The following is a 20,419-nucleotide window of genomic DNA, read 5'->3' as shown; positions in this document are numbered from 1 at the left end:
GGCCCTCCTGACAGTGTCCTGATTTTAGAGACGTTTAAATATATAATACTCCAAATCATCATTATGTCGTAAAGTAACCCAATCTGGTTTATAGCTGTAGCAAATAACTGAACCTTTCTATGTGACTTGAATGCAGAAATTATGTAATAAAGTACATGTACTCATGTACTGTACTTAATTACTCATTTACGTACGTGTACGTGTATTTACAGTAACATATATTTTTGTTATGTTACTGCACATGCATTTCCTTTTTGGTGTTGTTAATTGTTTATCTGGATTATACAAATTAAAACGTATTTGTCTGTAAATCCCCCATTAAACAGGGAACTCCACTCAAGTTAAAGGAATTAATGTGCTAAATTGAGAGCTACTGTATATAGACATATTGTATAAATAAAACATTTAAATAAATATTTATAAACAATTTAAAAAAAACATATACTGTATGTCGGCTATATATTAATACTGTATATGATGACAGTAACAGAGTATTATCTAAGACAACATTTGAGTACTACATCCAAATGCTTTAATAAAAGAATGGTAGTTTTTTGTCTTTCAAAAGCCTTTTCTAGAACATGTTCATTCATCTACCAGTTTCATTAGTTAAGTACTATTCCTCACTCCTGGGTGCATGCACTCACGCACTCACCTTGTGTTCATTTGACATTTTTTGCTGCTGCTCGATTACAGACCTGATGAACATGCACAAACAAAGAAAAAAGATGAGTCTGAAGGTGGAATCTATGACTCCCTTTAATGAATCTATCACAGAAAAAGAGTGACAACTCCCATCATGTAGTCTGATAAACATTTACAATGGCAAGTTGACACAATGATGCATGCAGCCTTAAATTATGTAGATAATTAGTGATAATGTAATTAATCAGACTTCATGTTTATCAGCATGTTTCTATTGAACATTATGATCCAGGGGATGTTCTCGTCTGATGAGCTTATGCAACAGCTGATTTGAGGAAGAGAGCTAGTCAGACGTTGTGGAAGGTTAGATCTTATAAACTGTTATTTGTCTCCTGTACAAAAAGATGCATTCCCTTCTTCGACATTGGCCTGTCTGTTTTTATACCTAACACTACTGTTCATCAGAATTACAGCTAACACCTGTTATACACCAATGAAGTCAGGATTTCATGTAAAATGCTTCAGGGTTACATAAGGGCTTGTATGCAGTGCTTTACCCTATCAAGAACACATGCTCTTGTTGGTGAGGACTAGTAGTGTGAGGTTAACAAATGACACCTAGGGAGGGATTACAGTGTGTGTAAAATGTTCCTATTATCACCAAAAGTTGTAGTTGCCTAAATTGTTCATCAGGATAAAAATGTCACACCCTCAGGAATGGAATACTGGAGCACTAAAATCCAATATATATTTAGGTATATTGCCCCCTCCTTGATATGTAGGCTACTATAAAGGGAGTATTTCATTCCCTATAAAAAGTCCTGCTGAGTATGTTTTAATTTTGAAGAAGTGCTGTGAAACAACACTGGTATTGTTTAAGAAAATACATTACTGCATTACTTGTTTTTAAGATAAATAAATATAACTTTAAAATAAAAAATATTTTAAAGCACATACAGCAAAGCCCATAATCGAGCTCTGGTCTGATAAGTGCGCATGTATGTTTCTATAAAGGCAAAACAGAATGAAACAAAACATATTATCAAAATAACACACTGTACATATGTATAGTGCAAACTGTTGTGATTCTCTTCATTAAATGTACAGTTGTGCTCCTTTCTTCAGTTCATCAGTTTCAGAAAGAGTATCATGTTCATGTTATTTCCTCTGTGTTGTGTGATAAAAGATCCGCCTTTTGTTACACACTGTCTCCACTGTGTGGCGCCTCATCCCTGTGGATCATAACTTACAATTCAAACCTGAGCAACATATTATCCTATAATGAAAAATGTACAATAATTCTACCTCCTGCTAATCCTTATCTAGTGTACCTGATAACATAAATATCTAAATACTTTTGAACCCTGAAGAGAGTGTGTAGTACATGTCTTGGTGGAGGGAGCAGGGAGCATTTTATTTGATGGTAACTTTGCCCCAAAAGTTTTAAATGAACAATTAAGTCATCATTATAACACATATACAAGATACTAAAGCCACCAGTATGGGCTTTATATGTCTTCTACATCCAAGAGAGATGATTGAACTTCTACAGGTGGAGTACTGCAGCTCATATCCTGAGATTCAATACTGTTCGTCCTCTCATGATACAGTGAAGCTCTGCAGTCTCTGTCTGTTGCTGGCCCCGTTAGAGAACAAGGAGGGTCCTGTGGGAGGTGGGTAGGGCTGGATCCAACTAGGTCATTTTGCCTTGGGCCATTGACAGAGCCCTGGTGGTACTGGCTGTGCCCTGTGCATGTTGAAGGGTGGACTACTGACGGAGTGAGAGTGCTGAAGGTAGTGTGATACTGCAGCGGGCCAGTGTAAGACATGGAAGAATGTATGGGTGTCTGATTATATGTGGGGCCAGAGTTGGTTTGAACACCCAGAGATGGATGGGAGAAGCCAGAATTTACAGAGGAACATAGAGGGTGTGTGTAGCTCATTGTTGCCATAGAGGCATTGTATTGGACTTGTGGGGCCTGACAAACCACCGGGAAGCTACTGAAGGAAGGGCTGGGGCCTAGGAGGGATGGACCGCCCCGGGCATGTGGGTGGGTCATGTACGGAGAGTTTGGAGTTGTTCTCGACGTTTGAAAGGGTCCACACTGGCTTTGGAACCTATGGGCTGTGGCCCCTTTCCTGTCAGAGCAGCACAGGTGTAGACAGGATGACACAGGGCTGGAAGAGTGCAGCAAGGTTGGGCTAATACCCTGAGAGGGGATACCACTGCAGCCCCACACATTTCTGGCAGGGTAGGCTAATAGCTTCATGATGGAGGTGCAGACCGGTGGCAATATTTAAAGGGATGTGGGGCTGCCAGTTGCTGGAAGCACTCACACTAGGACTGGGAACCCTTTGCATGCCATAGGAGACAGGAGGGGCATGGTGCATGGACATTTGAGACTGTAGGAAATGCATTATGTCGTGGAGCTCCTTGGCCAGGTTGGTCACTTCCTGGTTCAGGGTGCTCACCTGAGAAAAAGAGAAAAAGTTTGCTGTTGGGCATATCTGTTTTGAATGATTTTATATATATAGCAACAATTGCAATATTCGCTATCATATGTTTGCTACCCTATAGCACTGTAAGCACATTTGGCAGAGGAATGTATTGATAATTCTGCATAGCCAGATAATTTATATTTCCTATATTTTAACCTTTTTAAAAAAATGATTTTCAATCAATAATTGGTACTTGTATTTTGCTTGAGTATTTCCATTCTTTATAGCTACACTTCAGTACATCTATGAGGCAAATAGTATACTTTTTACTCCACATTTATCTGAAAACTGTACCTCTTTGTTCAATTTGCTGATGTTCTGTCTCACTTCCTCTGTCTCCAGAAGCAGGTGAGCACTCACTTGGAACTGGTCTAAAAAAGGATGTAAACAAAGCTATATAGTACAGCTGAACTGAAAATTAGCTGATCATTGGTTCAGGGAAAGTGATTTGAATCAAATTGAGCTATTTCATATTTCTTCAAGACAGTTCACTTTACCTGGTACGTTAGTCTTTGTCTCCCTGTGCTCTACATTAAATTGAAATGCATGACCATTGTCCTCAATTCCATCCACGACCCTAACAGAGACACAAATAGGTGTTACAAAATCATAAATATAAATAAATGCAAAAGTGATTGCTTATTTATATTTGGGTTATCAACAGGTTACCTGGGGCTAAGGCTAGGTGGGCTAAGACAATTCAAGGATGGCATTAGTAGATTGGCGGGCCGCTGGTTCATGGTCTGGTCGCTGCTTAGACTGGGCACAGGAGAAGGAGAGAGCTCCTGATTGGTGAATGACAGATGAAAGGGGCTGTGGCTTCTACCGCCCTGAACAGGGGACCCACAGTTGCGGAGTGCACTGATGTGGTGGAGCTCCTCTCCTAACATGGTGCTGAGGCAGGGCTGATGCACAGGGCTGCCCACTCCATGTAACAGAGGCACTTTCCTCTGCTGATGGTGTCTCACGTCTTCACCACGTTCACCATCATCTGCCTCAACGATATAGGGCAGCTTATGGTCCATAGAAGTATGACCCTGAGGAGACAAAAGATGGAAAATTAGATGTAGACTTTTCTAGGCCCATCATTTTAAATGAACACTAAAAACTTAAACATACTGTAAAAGAAATCATGAGATTTAGGAAATTAGTTTTCCCTGACTAAATAATATTGTTCCTGTCTATACCTAGAAGAAATCTAGTATGAATGAATAGACACAAAAGAGGAGCTTCTCATTTAATGTGAGAAATCCTTCGATGAGTCCAATTAACATTTCTGTTGAAGAATATAGCAAAATGGTTAATCTACAAATCAAATCGAAGCTTCTCCTCTGTAACTGACCATAAACCAAAAAATGGAATAGAAACAGGTACAGTCTTTTTACATTTGTAAATGGTCACACTGTTTTATTGGCTTATTTTTGGCTCCTCTTTTTTCAGAATCCTTTAGTTAACTTGTACACTTATTTCAGCTTTAAGAGGAATCTATTCAACATCTAAATGGTCTCATCTGTGTCCACCATAAAGCAGCTGTTTTCCTCACTGTATTTTACAGCATCATATCCATCTTTATCTCAGCTTTGTGTTCAAGTTCATGCGGTTAATGTTCCATTCTCAACTTTAACCATTACCGGTTTTCAGGATAGCACAGTATAGACTTTTAATTGGGCTGTAACTGACTGTCAAATGATCCAGCAGATGAAGGCTGAAGTCATTGCTTGCGCACATACCTGAGAAAGCCTTGAAGACCATGCAAGCTTCGTTACTCCCTAGAGTTATGAAAGCCAAAATAAGCAAGGTATTAAACACGCATTCGTTATTTGGTGGCAAAACATAGGTATCTTGTTGTCAATGAGCAGGAGCAAAGAAATTAAACACTGGCACATCGAAATATCTGCCTGTCTCTGCAGTGTTGTGTTAGCAAATGTGTTCTTACGTCAGCTTCACTGCCCTCTCTCAGGTTGTAGGTGAGGTTGTGGTTGATGTCAGAGCTGAACCGGCTGCCGTACTCCGGATAGAGCCGGAGGACTTCCCACAAAGCCTTAACACTGATGTACTGGAGGTCGCAGTAGGTCAGCGCCTTCACGTCTGCATTGGTCTTGATCACCTGGTCAAGATCCGGCAGGTCAGCGCCAATGAGATCACCTTTTCCTGTAGATATTAAAACGGAGATGTAACTACTTTGTCTAAAAGGTGCAAAATGAGTAAGAGAGGAAATGTTTGACACTTGATGCATACTAACCCAGAATGGCCAGAACCATGCCATCTTTCAGAACCTCCAGGGAGCCAGAACAGACAAAATAATTAGCTTGCAGGGCATCTCCATGGCGTATAAGGTATTCCCCAGGTGCACAGAAAGAAGTCTTGACGTGCAGGGAGAGGGAGCGCAAGCACCCTCTGCTGGCTCGCTCAAACACAGGCAGCTGCAGGATGTCCTTGTTCAGATGCATGGCAATGTCAGCTCGCAGCTCATCTGGGAAGTCATGCAGCAGCTAAGAAAAAGGTCAGCAAAAAAAAAGTCTTCAGTCACCACTGAAATGCATTTGATGCTGAAGCGTATATGCTTCAGTGCTTCAGGACATACCGCCACCTCACTATTTCTTTTCAATGGTGTGCTTCCCTACACTGTCCCACTGACTGAATGCCTTTATGCAGCTATTGAACACAAATGTCCATGAAAAAGATAAAAAGGATCATTACAAAACTTTAAAGAGCACTGCATGCTGTCTATTTCAAGAAATTTGATTTGGTAATGTTTTGTACACTGTAAGGCTCTGTATTTTTTTCTTAGTTCTATTGGGAAGAACCTTAATTTAAACACTGAATCAAATGACTCCATGAAATGGGAAAGTGGCACTAGTTGATTCAAACACACTAACTTCTTGTCTACATTGGCTGCATAGCGAAAGCAGCACAACTGCAGCAGCAGCTGGTCGTCCGTCTGTCTAACACTGGATCTGTTTATGTATGTTCACAAAAATATGTTGCACTCTCTCTTCCTCTTTTGGTAAAAAACAAAACATTTGGTGTACCCAGAGAGAAGATTTCTATATGAATTAGAGATTTTCATCTGCTGCTTCTTATTAAGGATTTAAATACTTCTTTCACCTCGTGGAAATGCAAAAGGAAAAAAAAGGGGGCACAGATTGTGGTATTGAAGGTTGATGCACTCACATGATGTGCCAAGCTGCTCAGTAAAAACAGACACGAGGTGTTAACGCCAACAAGTTCTCAGAAATCGTTGGCTGTGTCTGTTACCTTCGACAGTGAATAAATTAACTACAGATGGTGGCGGCAAGGGTGTTAATAAGTATCGTCACTATATTTCAACTCCTACTCCTATCATTAAAGGAATCTTTCCCTGGATCAGCTCTGGTATTGGTACTGCAGTTCTTAATGTGTGCCATCTACTTAAGGAAATGGAATCAAAAAACATAGAATTTCAGGTGACCTATTTTAAAATTCTAAATCTACAATCAAGCGCAACCACCAAATGTATATTTTTTTTCATGAAAAGGACATTTTTACAGCCCACAGGTCACATATTTAACACTGAAATAAACTCACTTTAACAGGAAAACTTCTCACTTTAATAATAAATTAGTAATATTCAGATTCTACGCCCACCTCATTGGCATTGATGCCATTGTTGACGGACCAAGTTGCCTGAAAGTACTCCAGCATCCTCTGCTTCAGCAGTTGAGGCAGCCGATGCACACGGTTGAAGTCCTTGAGATCTTTCATTCGGGTGTGGTAGAGAGAGCGCCGTGAGTACATGCGCTGGATGATGGCTGTCACATTGCCGAAGACCACTGCATGCATCAGGGCTGGGGGTGGGAGAGGGGTGTGACATAAGGATATTGCTACATATGTATCATAACTCTTGGAATCTTGTTTTGGCTACTAGTTAAACTCACCACCCATGAGCATAATGCAGATGGAGAAGATCTTCTCAGCATCCGTATTGGCACACACGTTGCCAAATCCGACGCTGGTGAGGCTACTCAGGGTGAAGTAGAGAGAGGCGATGTAGGCGCTAGGGATAGAGGGACCACCCACGGTGCGGTTGATGTATGGTGTCTCCAAACGCTTTCCCAACTCCTGAAGCCAGCCTGGGACAAAAAGGCCAGAAGGTGGTTGTATAAGATTCATTTTAGGTGACTAATCAAACGACTCTGCTTCAAGGGATGACCCCTTCTTCTTTGATTGGTTTTATGATGGCTGATATAATGTAGAATGATATAATACATCACTGGTGATATAATGGCATTAGTCTGTGACCTAAAGTCCCTCCGCGCCTAGAGGAGGACACAACCTAGAGGTTGAAATGATGCAGAGGCATTCGAGCATGATGAGGATGTGCAGTCCTGGCCCTTTAGGATTGCCACGAGAGACAAAGAAATGTCTCCTTAAAGCTTAATGAGCGAGGGAGGACATTATACTTTCAATACAGGGGTTTTGAAGCTGTCAAACACATGGCCACACACACGCAATGTGCTCACCTATTTCCCAGGTCACAGGGTTACTGCTTTCTATCTCCTTACGTCCGATGATGTACCAGACACAAGCCATCCAGTGAGCCAGCAGAGCAAACACAGACATGAGCAGGGTCAGGACCACAGCGCTGTACTGGGAGTAGCGATCCAGCTTCTGTAACAGGCGCAGCAGACGCAGCAGACGAACCGTCTTCAACAAGTGCACCAGCGAGGTCTGGGAGAACAGATAGGAAAAAAAGAACATACAAGATTTATCCACCAAGTTAAACATTTATTTTAGAGATGTAATAATTTGGCTTAGTCAATTAATCGATTAGTGTATCAGTGGAAAAATAATTGGGCACATTTTTGGTAATCTGTTAATGATTGATGTTATTTTTTGAGTAAAAATGGCTGTTTTCCTCTTTCAAATGCAAGGATTCCCCACCTTCCTATGTTATATATTACATTTATATATTAGAATAAAAAATGTTGCGTTCTGAATAGACAAAACAACACATTTTTAACAATTTACTAATCATTAGTTGCAGCTTCGTTAGATAAATGTAAGCCATCATCTTTTGTCCTCTAACTTTAAGTTAATGTCTTTTCTTCTGTAGCACTTGCTCTAAATTTCAACAAAACCTAGGATATGGTTGAAGGCAAGGTAGGTTTTAATTTTTTTTAAGTAACACAAATGCATAATACATATATAAAAAGTAATTAAAAAAGATTCTAACAAGAATAAATAGAGCATTACAATTAGCTATGTACAATCAAGGTTAATCAAACAGTAGAATAAAACTACAGTGAAGAATCAGAGCAGTGTCACGTGCGAATAAAGACGATATAAATAAAGACAAAGTAAATAAAAGATTAACTTAACAAAATGTAGAAACCAAATTGAGTTTTAAACCCTGATAGAGAGATGTCCTTTTAAGTCATCTGAGGCCTGAGGCAAAGCAAAACTAATCCATGAGAAGTACTAGTGTTTAACTGGAGGATAAAACCGAAGCGAGCGAACAAACGACGATGCTCAGTGAAGTGTTTGAATGTAGAGGGATAATCATCTCCAGTCCAGTGCTCTGGGGGAACAGCACAACTAAAACATTAGTGGCTGTCTCAAAGTTGGTGCACTTAAAGAGACAGAAACGTGTAAAACCTGGGGGCACACTGTGCTCAGAGATATGTAACAATCTTACCACTGTGATGTTGAAAGCATAGAGAAGGTCAAAGGGCAACGCCGCGATCAGATCCACAAAGAACCAAGTGGTGCAGTAATGGAGGAAGATGGAGCGGGCGTCGTACACTACCTGACCTGACTGACTCACATAGGTTGTACGAAAATTTAGGATTATGTCTGAAAAGAAGAGAAGTAAAGGAAATGTATCAAGAAACACACATTTAAAGAAAAACATTTCATGATTGGATGATACATTTAGGTCTAAGAGTTTAGGAGAGGACTGTTTAAGCTATTTCATTTCAACTTGTCTTTGCTTTTAATAACTGTTTCTTAACCTATTTAAATGTAATTTGATCAGAATCTGAATACCTTTGTTCGTCCCAGAGGAAGGAAATGTACATTGTTTAAGGAAAAGTAAAGATAGAGACAAAAAATAAAGCACTATTAAAGCACTAAGTCATTTAAAATTAAACGTTATTACAAAGTACACATTTGTAATAAAAACTGTTCCGATTTATAATTTATAACGTGTTTCTGTTGCACAATATCTTAACGCTTTTAATATTTATTTTGTATTTCCTGCAAAGCACTTTTAATTGCCTTGTGTTCAAATGTATATAAATATATTAGCCTTGCCTTGCCTTTATCCGAGGTACATACAATAATTAGAAAGTAAATTAGTCAATAATAAATACTTCAGAATTATAAAATTGGCTATTCCTTTGAAGCTGGCAAGGCAAAAAAGTTAAATATATGTGTTCAACTTTTTATACATTTAAGATAATTAAATTGATGGTAAAATAATAGCTGCAGTAGAGTCATAGAGTTACGCAGTGTACACATGGTACCGTTGCGTTGACGCTTGCTGGTGGGCATGTCTGGCGCTTGGGGTTAACGCGACCAACAACCAATCACATTCATCTCCCGCCCGGACACACATACACGCAGTTTGATTGGCTAGCGCTTGTACCAGCATATTTGCATAGGCGGGATTTGATTGGCTGGCGCTTCCGTCAACGCTTGAAACGTCGAACTTTTCTAAACTTTCACCCAAGCAACGCAGCCAAAGCGAAGCAACGGAACCACAATGCAGTTCGGCAACGCTTGATGTCACCCCATTCAAAGTGAATGGGAAGGTGCGTCAAGCGTCAACGCAGCGGAACCGTTTGGACGGGCAGTTTAGTCTGAAAAATAAAACATTACAAGGCAAAATAGAGGAGCTGAAAGATGAAGTTATATGTTCAATATTTTAAAGAAATGCCGATTGTAAATTATTTGAAAGCAATTACTCAAAAAAAAAAGAAAAAGAAACAAGCTGGATCAGAAAACACATGAAATATCCGGTTGAAAATTAACAGTAGCCTATTTCAAACTAACCATCTTGTTATTGTTTTAAATCCCTGGCAATATATTTAACTTTTCACTTCACACAAGCTCTTCTTTTGTTTATTGGAGTTGGACTGAACAGAGAGTGCATGCAAGTTAAAAAGAAGTTCTTTCAGGGACAAGCTTTTGTTGCTATACTCCACTGTCAATGCTGAAACTTGCCATATAAGATTTACTTTCACAAAAAAGAAAAGACATAAAAACAGCAGTGTGAGCTTATTTTGTCCCCAGAAACACCTTGAGAGAGAGAGGAAGTCTGAGCTTTTTGACAGATGTGCTATAACACCTCGTTTGGAGGAAAAGTGGGACGAAGTGAGATAAATCTAATTATGATTCGTAACCTGGGGCAACAGAGACACCCTGAGTGGGAGGAAAGGTAGGAGGTGTAGTCCTGTCAACTATCGCCAGGGAAACCAATGTGACTGCACTGGGGAATATAGTTGTTTAAACTGAACATAGTTATCTTTTTACAACTCTGCCCAAGACGCCTCAACATAAAAGGTCAGCTGTGCAGCATGAAATCAGCGTCGGAGATGTTACTTTAAGATTAAAGTGGTGCAAACTACCAAGTATGTGACAGAAAGAAGTTAGAATACAAAAGAGTACTATGTGGAGAAAGACCTGGTTGACTGCAAACATACAAAGCAAACAGAAATGTTTGAATCAAATATGAACATACCAAGAATAAAGAGCATCTCCACTGCTATGTCACTGCCCATAGTGCTGCGGCTGACAAGCGAGTGGTAGTCGCTGCCCTCATCGTGGCTCACAAAGCAGATGTCGTAAGGCACAGCCACAGCCACGTAGAAGGTGGCCAGCAGAATGAGCCAGTCCCACAAGGCCTTGGACACGCTGTAGTGCAGCAGGATGAAACGGGACTTCTTCACAGCTGCCACCTTGTACTCGGGCAGAGACGGTTTCTGAAACACACTCTGAAAATAAGGACACAGATTGTTAAGTTTTACTTTGTGATGCGCCCTTACTCCATGTATTATGGTACGTAATATGTGACGTCACCACACGGCGCACGTAAATTCTGTCTGTTCAATCACCTGTGATGATCCGTGCGTGAGACACGAGGGATGTAGTTGAAACTAGTGTTGATATTCCTAAAATAAATATGCCTGGATGAAGGCTAAAGAGAGAAGGAATGACTCTTTGCTTAATCTCCACTAACGTGAGTGAAGGAAGACTGCGCCTCCATGCTCAACAAACACACTCTGAAAACAAGGACACAGATAAATCAAAAAGTCTAACCCCTGGGAGCTTTTTGCAGAAATTGAACTCTGTGAAAAATTGAGGTATGAGATTTTAATTTGCAGTGCTCTCATTGACATCCTCGTTGACAATGAGAGCGTTCAACAAAGTGGGACAGAAACCTATTATAAATGTACAAATATGAAGGGCTTGGATTATATGTTTACGGCCACCTTAAACCCATATGAGTTCTGTGGATAAATAAAACCAGACTTAAAGATGAAAAAAGACAAATAATGTACATTCTTTTATACTTTATAATAACTTTCATTTATAAGTTGTAAATTGTAAATTAACTACCTTTTAGTAAATAGTCAATTTAACAATGACAGTTATTAATGTCATGCATTATCAGTTATGCATTAACCTCATATTATCACACGTTTGTGTTTCTTACTTTGGTCAGTTTCCTATTGCCCCTCTTAGAGAACAGGTTGGTAAGGTGCTGCAGAATAGTCCTCCCCCTCTCTCGAGCTTGGGAAAAGTGCGATCGATTGCTTTTCCTACTCTGCTGAGCTTCCTCTGACATACCTGTGAAGAAAACCATTGGATTATTGTAGTACATCCTCCCATAAATTCAATATATGAATGTGATAAAATGACATTTTAAGAATATAATTAAAATGGCTTCTAGCAAGGCCTCACCGTCTCCTTGGCTGTAGTGATGTCTTTTCCCGTAGGATTCACTGACATCTTTGAAGGATAAGAGGAACAGCACCATCTCACCTTTCTCATTTTTAATTGGCACAATATCCAGGAGGCACCAAAATTGATTTCCTGAGGATATCACACAGAGTATTAAACTGAGGTAACCAGCAATACTGCCTGACAGTTCTTCCCCCTAAAATGGATTTATATTAATGCTTGAATAACAATATCTTTTCGTAAAAGAACACCAACATGATGATTATGATAGACGCATCACCACGCAACACACATCTACCTACTGAATAAACTAAAGACTTGATTTACAATATTGATTTAAATTAATTGTGTTAATTTAGAAGTTATCGTATTGCTTCTGCTAAAAAAAATGGTCCGTTCCAGTGTTTACGAACGACTGGAAGTGTAATGACAGCCACTTAACTTAAAATGACTTAAGCACTGATCAAGTTTTTTATGTAAGTCTGTCACAACCTCCTTTCTAATGGTCTTTAAACTATGCCAGAGGCCATATGATGTTCCCATTCCTGTCTGCTGTTGATTTATCTAACATCAAATGCTTGTTTTCTTTAACTTCTTTCATTCTCTTGCTCTCTTTTGCTTTTCTTTACTGGGGAAAGTTTAGCGCTCACAAATCTAAAGTGTCATGCTCTCCACAAATACAAAAAGGAATATTCAAAATGTATTCCATGGAGATTTCTGATAGAGAAAACTTATATTTGTTTTCCAGACTGCACCTAGCCCCTCCTGAGCTACGGTGTGATCTCCTCAGCAGCGGTCTAGTAGTAAGAATTAACAAACTCTGAAATGTCCAAATTTGGCTCATCTCCCTCCCTTCTAAGTGCTTTCTTTAAAAGGAATAACTGTAGTTGCAATGACAGAAATGGCAGGAAAATTCCTGATATTGAAGAAATTGGCATCAATTGTTACATTGTTAAATATTTGAGATGAGTTTTCAAAATCCCCTATTATACTCTTTTTCAACATTATCGTATAGGTCTCAGATATATACACAACATGTCTCTGAAGTGTTTGACTCGAAATACCAAACAGATCATGCCCTTCAAAAGTTCTGTGTCTTTAGCTTTAAATGTTAGTGAGCTGCTGCTGGCCACGCTCCAAGACGATTGGTTTAAAAAAACACAGTGGTGCTCCAGGAGGAGATTCAGATGATAAGGAGTGCAGGTTTTAGCTTGTTCATTGGTTAGTTGCACAACCCAAAAATACATTGGGACATTACAAAAAGGCCAACATCTGATCAGTTCATTTTCAGACAGGTTTTTATAGAGATCAGCACAAAAAGAGAGAATGTATTTTCCTGAAACAATCCGAATCTCTTAACACAGAGGGGACACATATTTATGTATAAAAGACAAGAAATAGTCGTTTTTGCATAATAGATGACCTTTAAATACAATATCAAAACAGTTGTGTTTCAGGGTGCATGACCAACTCAACATCTGGGTGATCATGTGATCCTCACCGTTTTTCCTATAGAAGCAGACCTCTCCCTGGTACTCCTGCTGGCCCTCCAGAGCTTTATCTACCTGTTGGATCACACTCTCATTGGTCTCTGCTCCATGAAGGAAGCGGCAGGTGCAAGTTTTCTGCATCACCTCAGTCCGAACAAAGCCGGTCAGCTCACAAAACCCGTCAGAGCAGTACACGATGGGGTGACCATGACGACCCTGAGCATTCCCCAGTAGGAAGTTACTGTCTGCAAGGGAAATAAAAGTTGGAGGAAAATCTACAGAGGTACCCTGATGAATAAAAAGGACTGATGAACACCAGGGGATATTTCATGATTTTTTCTTAATGCTTCAGATAGCTGCAGCTCTGAAAGGAAATGTTTTTCAGCAACATAGAAATATAGCAACCAGGTTCTCCTTTTGTTCTCCGCACTCTCTTGTGACATTGATTCAGATTTGGTTTGTTTGTTGCTGCACCAACAGCAAACTACTTTTTTCTGAGTCCTTCCGTGTGCTTTCAGCTCAGAGCCCTGAAATAGTCGAGTGTACATCAGAGAGAGCTTTGAAGTAAGCCAGTGATGTGCATGAAGTCTGAGGATATATGCAGGGCTCCAGCTGGCTCCATGCGGGACAAGGGCCTCACTGGTGCTTTTTGCTCTTAATTAGAATGGGTGGTGCGTTTTCATCCGGACACCGGGTGCGCAATGAATTTTAGTATTTAAACAATTACATATACAAACAAATACACAGACCCACGCAATAACCCACTATCTTTATAAATACATATCCATATATTTTTGGCTCTTTGGGATTGCATTAGGATAAACACGGTATTGAACGACCTCAACCTTTTCCAGCTCTACATTGGAGATCCTGATACCTTCCCAGCCATTTGAAATATATAAAAAGCATTGAACTCCCACATTGTTTTAGAGTTTAGATGATTATTTTGGAGGGTTTGCATTTTTTAATGCAATTTATTGTGGTATGCTGAGGTCTTTCAAATCTGTTGTCCATTTCGGCCCTGATATAACTCTCTGCATAATGCCACACAGTCCAACCGCACATCCTCAAAAATGGCCGTAATGTTGAAGCAGCCTTGTTGTATCAGACTGCAGTCGTTTCAGTTTACCTATTAAATCTGCAGTTGCCAAGCAACCAGCAGACACTCCAGGAAGTTACTGGTCCTGTGTGTCACATCACTCCCTTTAAAACACCAGTCTGTTTGTTTTAAAATATATAAGTGAGTAAGCCTTATACATTTACTTATATAGTCAGATTTGATGCCTTCATGCAGAGATGTTCCAGATTAGAATCCTTGTGCTCATTAAATGGCTACCATTGGACGAAGATGTGAACCAAGTACTAAGAAAATACTACACTAAGAAAATAGACAAATCTATTAGCATCAAATACCTGAAGTACCAAACATTGAAGCCATCATTCTGGTCTGTTTAAAATATATATACTGTTTGATTTGATTATAAATATAAATAAGTATGTTCAGCATTTTAAATTGCTGGTAAAGGAGGAACTTTTTTTGTGTCTACTGCCAGGGAGGTTGTGGATTTGACCAAGAAATCAATCATGTTTATCTTGTATTACATAATCATTTATTTTCTTGATTGAATATATTTTAATTTAAAAGGAATCTAAGCTTACAAGAAACTAAAGATGTCAAACAAACATTTGTTGAGTAAAACATAGGCTACAATGTTCTGCTGGTTGCTGCTAAATTAACAATTCTTTGTTTTAAAAATATTCTCCATAGATTAATTCCTTATTCTGGCAATGCCTGTTAAAAAACGAAACAAAAAAAGCATCACATAAACGCACCAGGTAACATTTTTTTTGTTACTCAGCTGAGAAGTATATTGAAAATTAATCTCATGGTTATCATATAACAGTATGTTTCCATAAGGCTAAAAAAAAAAACGCTTCTCTGTAAATGATGCTTTTAGCCATTAAACAAAATTGTGGAGATGAAGAACTTTGTCAATTCCAGACCAAAAAAAATATATTTTTTCTAACTGCTGGAACATTGAATAGTCATTTTAGGCAGTACGCGTGGGTGGTGAAGCCGAACAAAATGTAAATGCATCTGCAACTACACAAATGACTGAATGGAATCTGCAAGATGCTGTATGTCTCATTTTTAATAAAAATAAAGAATAGTAAATTACCAAAGTGCTTTTTTCACATTCATCCGGATAAGCTGTGACAAACTAGATATACGTTTTAATCAGATAGCATGATGTCATAGTTAATGTACTTTATTACCTATAAATCTACACAAACAACAGATTGATATACATGTTTTGTAGAAAACCACACAAATATAACTTTCTGGTGTGTGAGTAATCATCCTCTTCACTAGCTGCTAATAAAAAATAAGACATTTGGAAATAAAGTACCGTTTTCATTTGATCTACTTTATAAGCTTCATATTGATTTGTAAGAATAAACAAGGTTTGAAGCCCTTCAGGGTTTTTGTGTAAAGAAACAAAAGCAAAATCGTGTCCTCATTCTCTCTGACTAATGTGTGCCTGCTTTCATTTGTTTTCACATAACTCTAAATATCCTTTCAGCATTTCAGACGCATGGACCGAGTCCACTGAATGGTGTCGTCTTTTCACTTCAGTCCCTCTGGGTGCAAAATGATTCAATTTCAAACAGACGTCTTTGTTCAGCTGCTACAAAACTCTATAATGGCGATACAGCTGCAAACACAACACTGTTCTTCATCCTGTTTTAATGAGCGTGATGCTTTCTTTTCTCTTAAAGAAAGGGAGATAACCACAGGCTGATAATGCCACATGCAGCTGTAGATACACCTGATTCAGTTCATACTATTCCAATTTAAAAAAAATAATTACAGAGCTGGCAGCAGGGGGTGTTAACAAGTGTTCTAGAGAGAAACACATGTAATTAGTGATGTGTGGATATTCTCTACCTGATAAGTATACAGTTTATCTCCCAAGATTGTTCCATGCTCGTGTTGCCATAGTGATTTGTATCGAAAAAATACATAAATAACATATGCCAATGCTGAAATTTGCATTAAGGTTATTAGGACAATGTTCCAACAAGAGATCTTCAATATTGGCCTCGTTCTGTTTCTCATGCTACACAATTCCAATCGCATTTGAATAACTCAAACTGCTGAGGTGTGTGCAGCATAAATGAGTAAGGATTAACTGTTATTTTAACTAGCAAAGGTAAATATTGATTGGATCCTGTAACGCCAGATGACTCAAATCAAACTCTTTCCCTTTCCTCTGCCAGTCTTTCTTCATTCTGTTTCTATGGTTTCATGTTTTTCAGGCGTACAACAGTATGGCTCGCACTGACAGCCATCAGCGCCTGACCGGCCAAACAATTGTTCATCTGTGATTCTTACTCACAGTGATCCCTTGTCAATAACTACTCATACGCTTAGATAGAGGATCAGTGCATGTTGTGAATCATTATGTAACAAAACATTTTTAGGGATTTTTTATTCATTGTTACTTATCCAGTTCTAGTTGGCACTCACCTAAGTCCCTTGCTTATTTTCGTTTTAATTGCAGGCACTCAAACTCAATGATTTTCATTACTCATTTTCCATTTCAGCACTTATGAGGAGGGAGTATATGTATATCACACCTACCGAGGCAATTAGCTGAAGACAGTCGACAAGGAGGAATGAAAAACACTAACTGATTAGGTCCATATCTATGATACTCTGGAAACTGCAGTCCCTAAAGTAAAAAATAGATTCAATATTATAAATATTACTTTAAGCCATCACTTTATTTATGTTTGAAGCTGACAACAATTTTGACGCAGCAATTATATATTAATAATTCAGCCGCGGGAAAAAAAAAGAGACCACTTCAGCTTTATCATTTTCTCTTGTTTTATTATTTATAGACATGTCTTTGAGTTAAATTATTATTATTTATTTTTATTGTATTCTATAAACTACTGACAATTTTTTCTCTGTGTTGTAATTAAACTGACACTGGAATGGCTGCCATACATGTAGAGATAAAGATTTAAGAAACATTTGGAGTGGTCTCCAAGGTTTTTTCCAGAGCTGTATAAGTATTTTTTCTGCATTCAAATGACCAAGCAAGACCTTTCATGATATTTGAATTGCCTCTGCAAAATTGATTTCAATTAATTTCCTGTTAGTGCCTGTGAACAACACTTTCATTCCCCTGAGCCCATTCTCAAGTCACACTCACATTGTGGAAATGTACTTATTTTTCATCGAGATATTAATTCAAGTTTCCCTCTTGCCTTCAACGATACGTACTCAGACAGAAAGGCTTTCAATAGAAACCGAGACATGTTCAATGCGTGTCTTCAGATTGGAAAGTGCTCTGCTCTGAAGAAATCTCTTGTCAGCTTCCCCTTTCACCTCCCACTCAGATATTTGGTCAATCCGCCCACATACACATCTGATACAGAGGTATTATGGCAGCTTAGACTGAAATAATGTCTGCACTGCTGATATGTGTCTGTAAGTGTATGTTTATGTGTCATGCAGAAAGCAAGGGCGAGACAACGTGAAAAAGGCACGGAGGATTAGTGTGTGTGTGACATGAGATTGTGTCCTCGCACTGAATTTGTGAAATTGTGAATATGTAAAGGACACAGACCGTCTGACCCCTACACACTCACACCTTTCATCGTGTTCTAGAAAGAGCTGACAAGTGCCTCCTTATGACTTTCTACTCTTCTGAGGCATGGTTCAGGCTTACAAACATAAAATAACCAGGGTAAAAAATAATGAACAAAGGGTGAACATCATTACTGTTCAAGCGTGGAAATTAACAACCTCAGTCTGATCGTTAGTCTCTTTAAAGAAAATGCAAAAGCACAGTCTGTGATCCCTGCTATTTTATATATATTGATGAGTAACAAGGTTTTGTGGAGTAAAACACTGTTTAAAAGAGGGCTGTTCTTTAATACAGTCAACTACAGAACCCATTCGCAGAAATGTTTTTATAAAAGCTTAATTTACATTTGGTAAAATAGTCAAAGTCCCATCAAGATTTTTGAAGATCAACCTTGCAATATTGGTGGAATTTAAATTAGAAAAGCAGAAAATAAAATACAAATGTGTAATATTTATTAAGTAAAGTATTGTGGTGCAGAATATTTGCTTAAGGTAATATTTGCTTCACATTTCCATTGTTTTATGTCAAAATCACATAGATAATAAATGTGCTGATAAAGACATTTTTATTTTCAGCAACTTCAAAAAAACAATGTTCATTTCAATATTAACCTCAGAGTTGCTTCCTTTGCACAGCCCTCCGTTTTGTTTTGCCTCTCCTGCTAACCTCACACCAATACGCAGATATAAAGATCAATGAAATGCCAATATATCTTGCCCCAAAAAAGAGTCTTACATTTTTTTAATATAAAGGTTGAAGAAGAACATTAGCTGAACATATGCAGGCAAGTGTGTGGTTAGGGTTATTTGTGGGAAAGATGACAAACATAAGGATAAACCTTTAGTATTTCTTGGTTTTAAGGTAAGACCTTGAGTAAAAATGTCACAAATCTCAACAGTGAAACATCCTTAGGAGCAGCTCTGTGGCTCAACAAGCGGCACTTCAGTTCAGCTCAATTTGTATTTATGGTTTACTGTCACAACTTGCAGTCTAATAATTGGACTTCACTTCCGTTGGCCACATTTGTCGTCAGCAGTGTTTTTCGGTGCCCGTCACAGACCTAAAGTAGGTTACAAAAATGCCAAAGGCACAACTCCTAAAAGCTTAACTGTTACAGTTGAAGCCTCAACAACTGAGAAGGATCTATATTCAGGCGTCATAATTCAGATTTGATGATGTGTGGAGCAAAAAGTTTCAAGAAATAGCACAACTAGCCTTAAGATGTAGCCACACAATAAAAACATTTGAATGCCTTGTTTGTCCCACAAATTACATTTTAACTTCAAGCTTTGGATATTTTGAATAAGGGACACTTGTAGAGAATTATAGAATATACTTACGAGTGCCGTCGAAGTGGTTTGCGATGGTGTCCAAGAAGGTGTTTTGTGGAGCAAGGAGGCCCTTCATCACAGGCATGATGAACTAGAGGAGGGGAAGCCGGCAGACTCTCAGACAGAAGTTTCCAGTAGTTTCTCAGCCTTCCCCAAAGACAACCTGAAATAATAACAGGGTAGCTCTCCTTGGGCTCGCTTCAAACTCTTTAAAAATGTTCTGATGGAGTGAAGGTTGTTTTTCTATTCTATGTTGTTGGGAGGAAAGCCTTGACTTGCAGCATTGCTTGTTTTGTTCTTCAAGGTTTCAGTTGCGCACCACCCTGCCTCTCAGCGCTTTATCACTGTATCACAGCGGAGCCTCAGCTTCTACTCAGTCAGTCTGACTCCACTAACCATGGTTCCTGCCATCTCCGAGTCCCCTGCCTCTCTCCCTCCCTCCCTCTGTCTCTCACACTAATGCCTGAACCACCCCCCTTTACAACACACAGAGAATGTATCAGTTATGCCTCTCTTCTTCTCTCTTCCTTTCTCTCACAAAAACTACATACAATCCCCAGATAAGTTATTGGAAATCACTTCATCCCTGTCCATCTTTGTGATTTTTCTGAAACTAAAAGATGCTGTGCTGTTGCTCAGGCTGCTCATTTTGAAACGATGATCATTGGGAACTATAAGAGAACCTCGGCACGTGTTGGTTGCTATGGATATTCTTCACACAGAGAAAAAGATAATGGTTAGACTTCCTTTGTGTTTGTAGTGTCGGACCTTTCTTCTGCTTTTCCATGGACGCATGATGACCAGGATTCAGGTTAAATAAAGAGCATGCTGTCTGGCTCAATGA

The 20,419-nt window shown here is 38.9% G+C and overlaps 1 protein-coding gene across 1 annotated transcript; it reads right to left on the bottom strand.

The window, feature by feature from the left end:
- Positions 1 to 807: 807 nt before the first annotated feature.
- Positions 808 to 19,660, bottom strand: kcnh4a (potassium voltage-gated channel, subfamily H (eag-related), member 4a). Its single transcript, XM_063903025.1, is given in 17 exon segments — positions 808 to 2,900; positions 2,902 to 3,117; positions 3,439 to 3,515; positions 3,642 to 3,721; positions 3,814 to 4,181; positions 4,875 to 4,913; positions 5,081 to 5,295; positions 5,387 to 5,636; positions 6,772 to 6,971; positions 7,062 to 7,256; positions 7,647 to 7,854; positions 8,822 to 8,979; positions 10,868 to 11,120; positions 11,843 to 11,981; positions 12,084 to 12,222; positions 13,592 to 13,825; positions 19,585 to 19,660. Coding segments are annotated over 17 exon segments (3,594 nt in total). The 3' UTR covers positions 808 to 2,153.
- Between the last annotated feature and the right edge of the window lie 759 nt (positions 19,661 to 20,419).

This window comes from Eleginops maclovinus, chromosome 16, assembly GCF_036324505.1.
Source record: "Eleginops maclovinus isolate JMC-PN-2008 ecotype Puerto Natales chromosome 16, JC_Emac_rtc_rv5, whole genome shotgun sequence".
In the NCBI taxonomy this organism is placed as follows: Eukaryota; Metazoa; Chordata; class Actinopteri; order Perciformes; family Eleginopidae; genus Eleginops; species Eleginops maclovinus.
The sequence above is the reverse complement of the archived record's forward strand: the minus strand, read 5'-3'. Positions and strand labels throughout refer to the sequence as shown.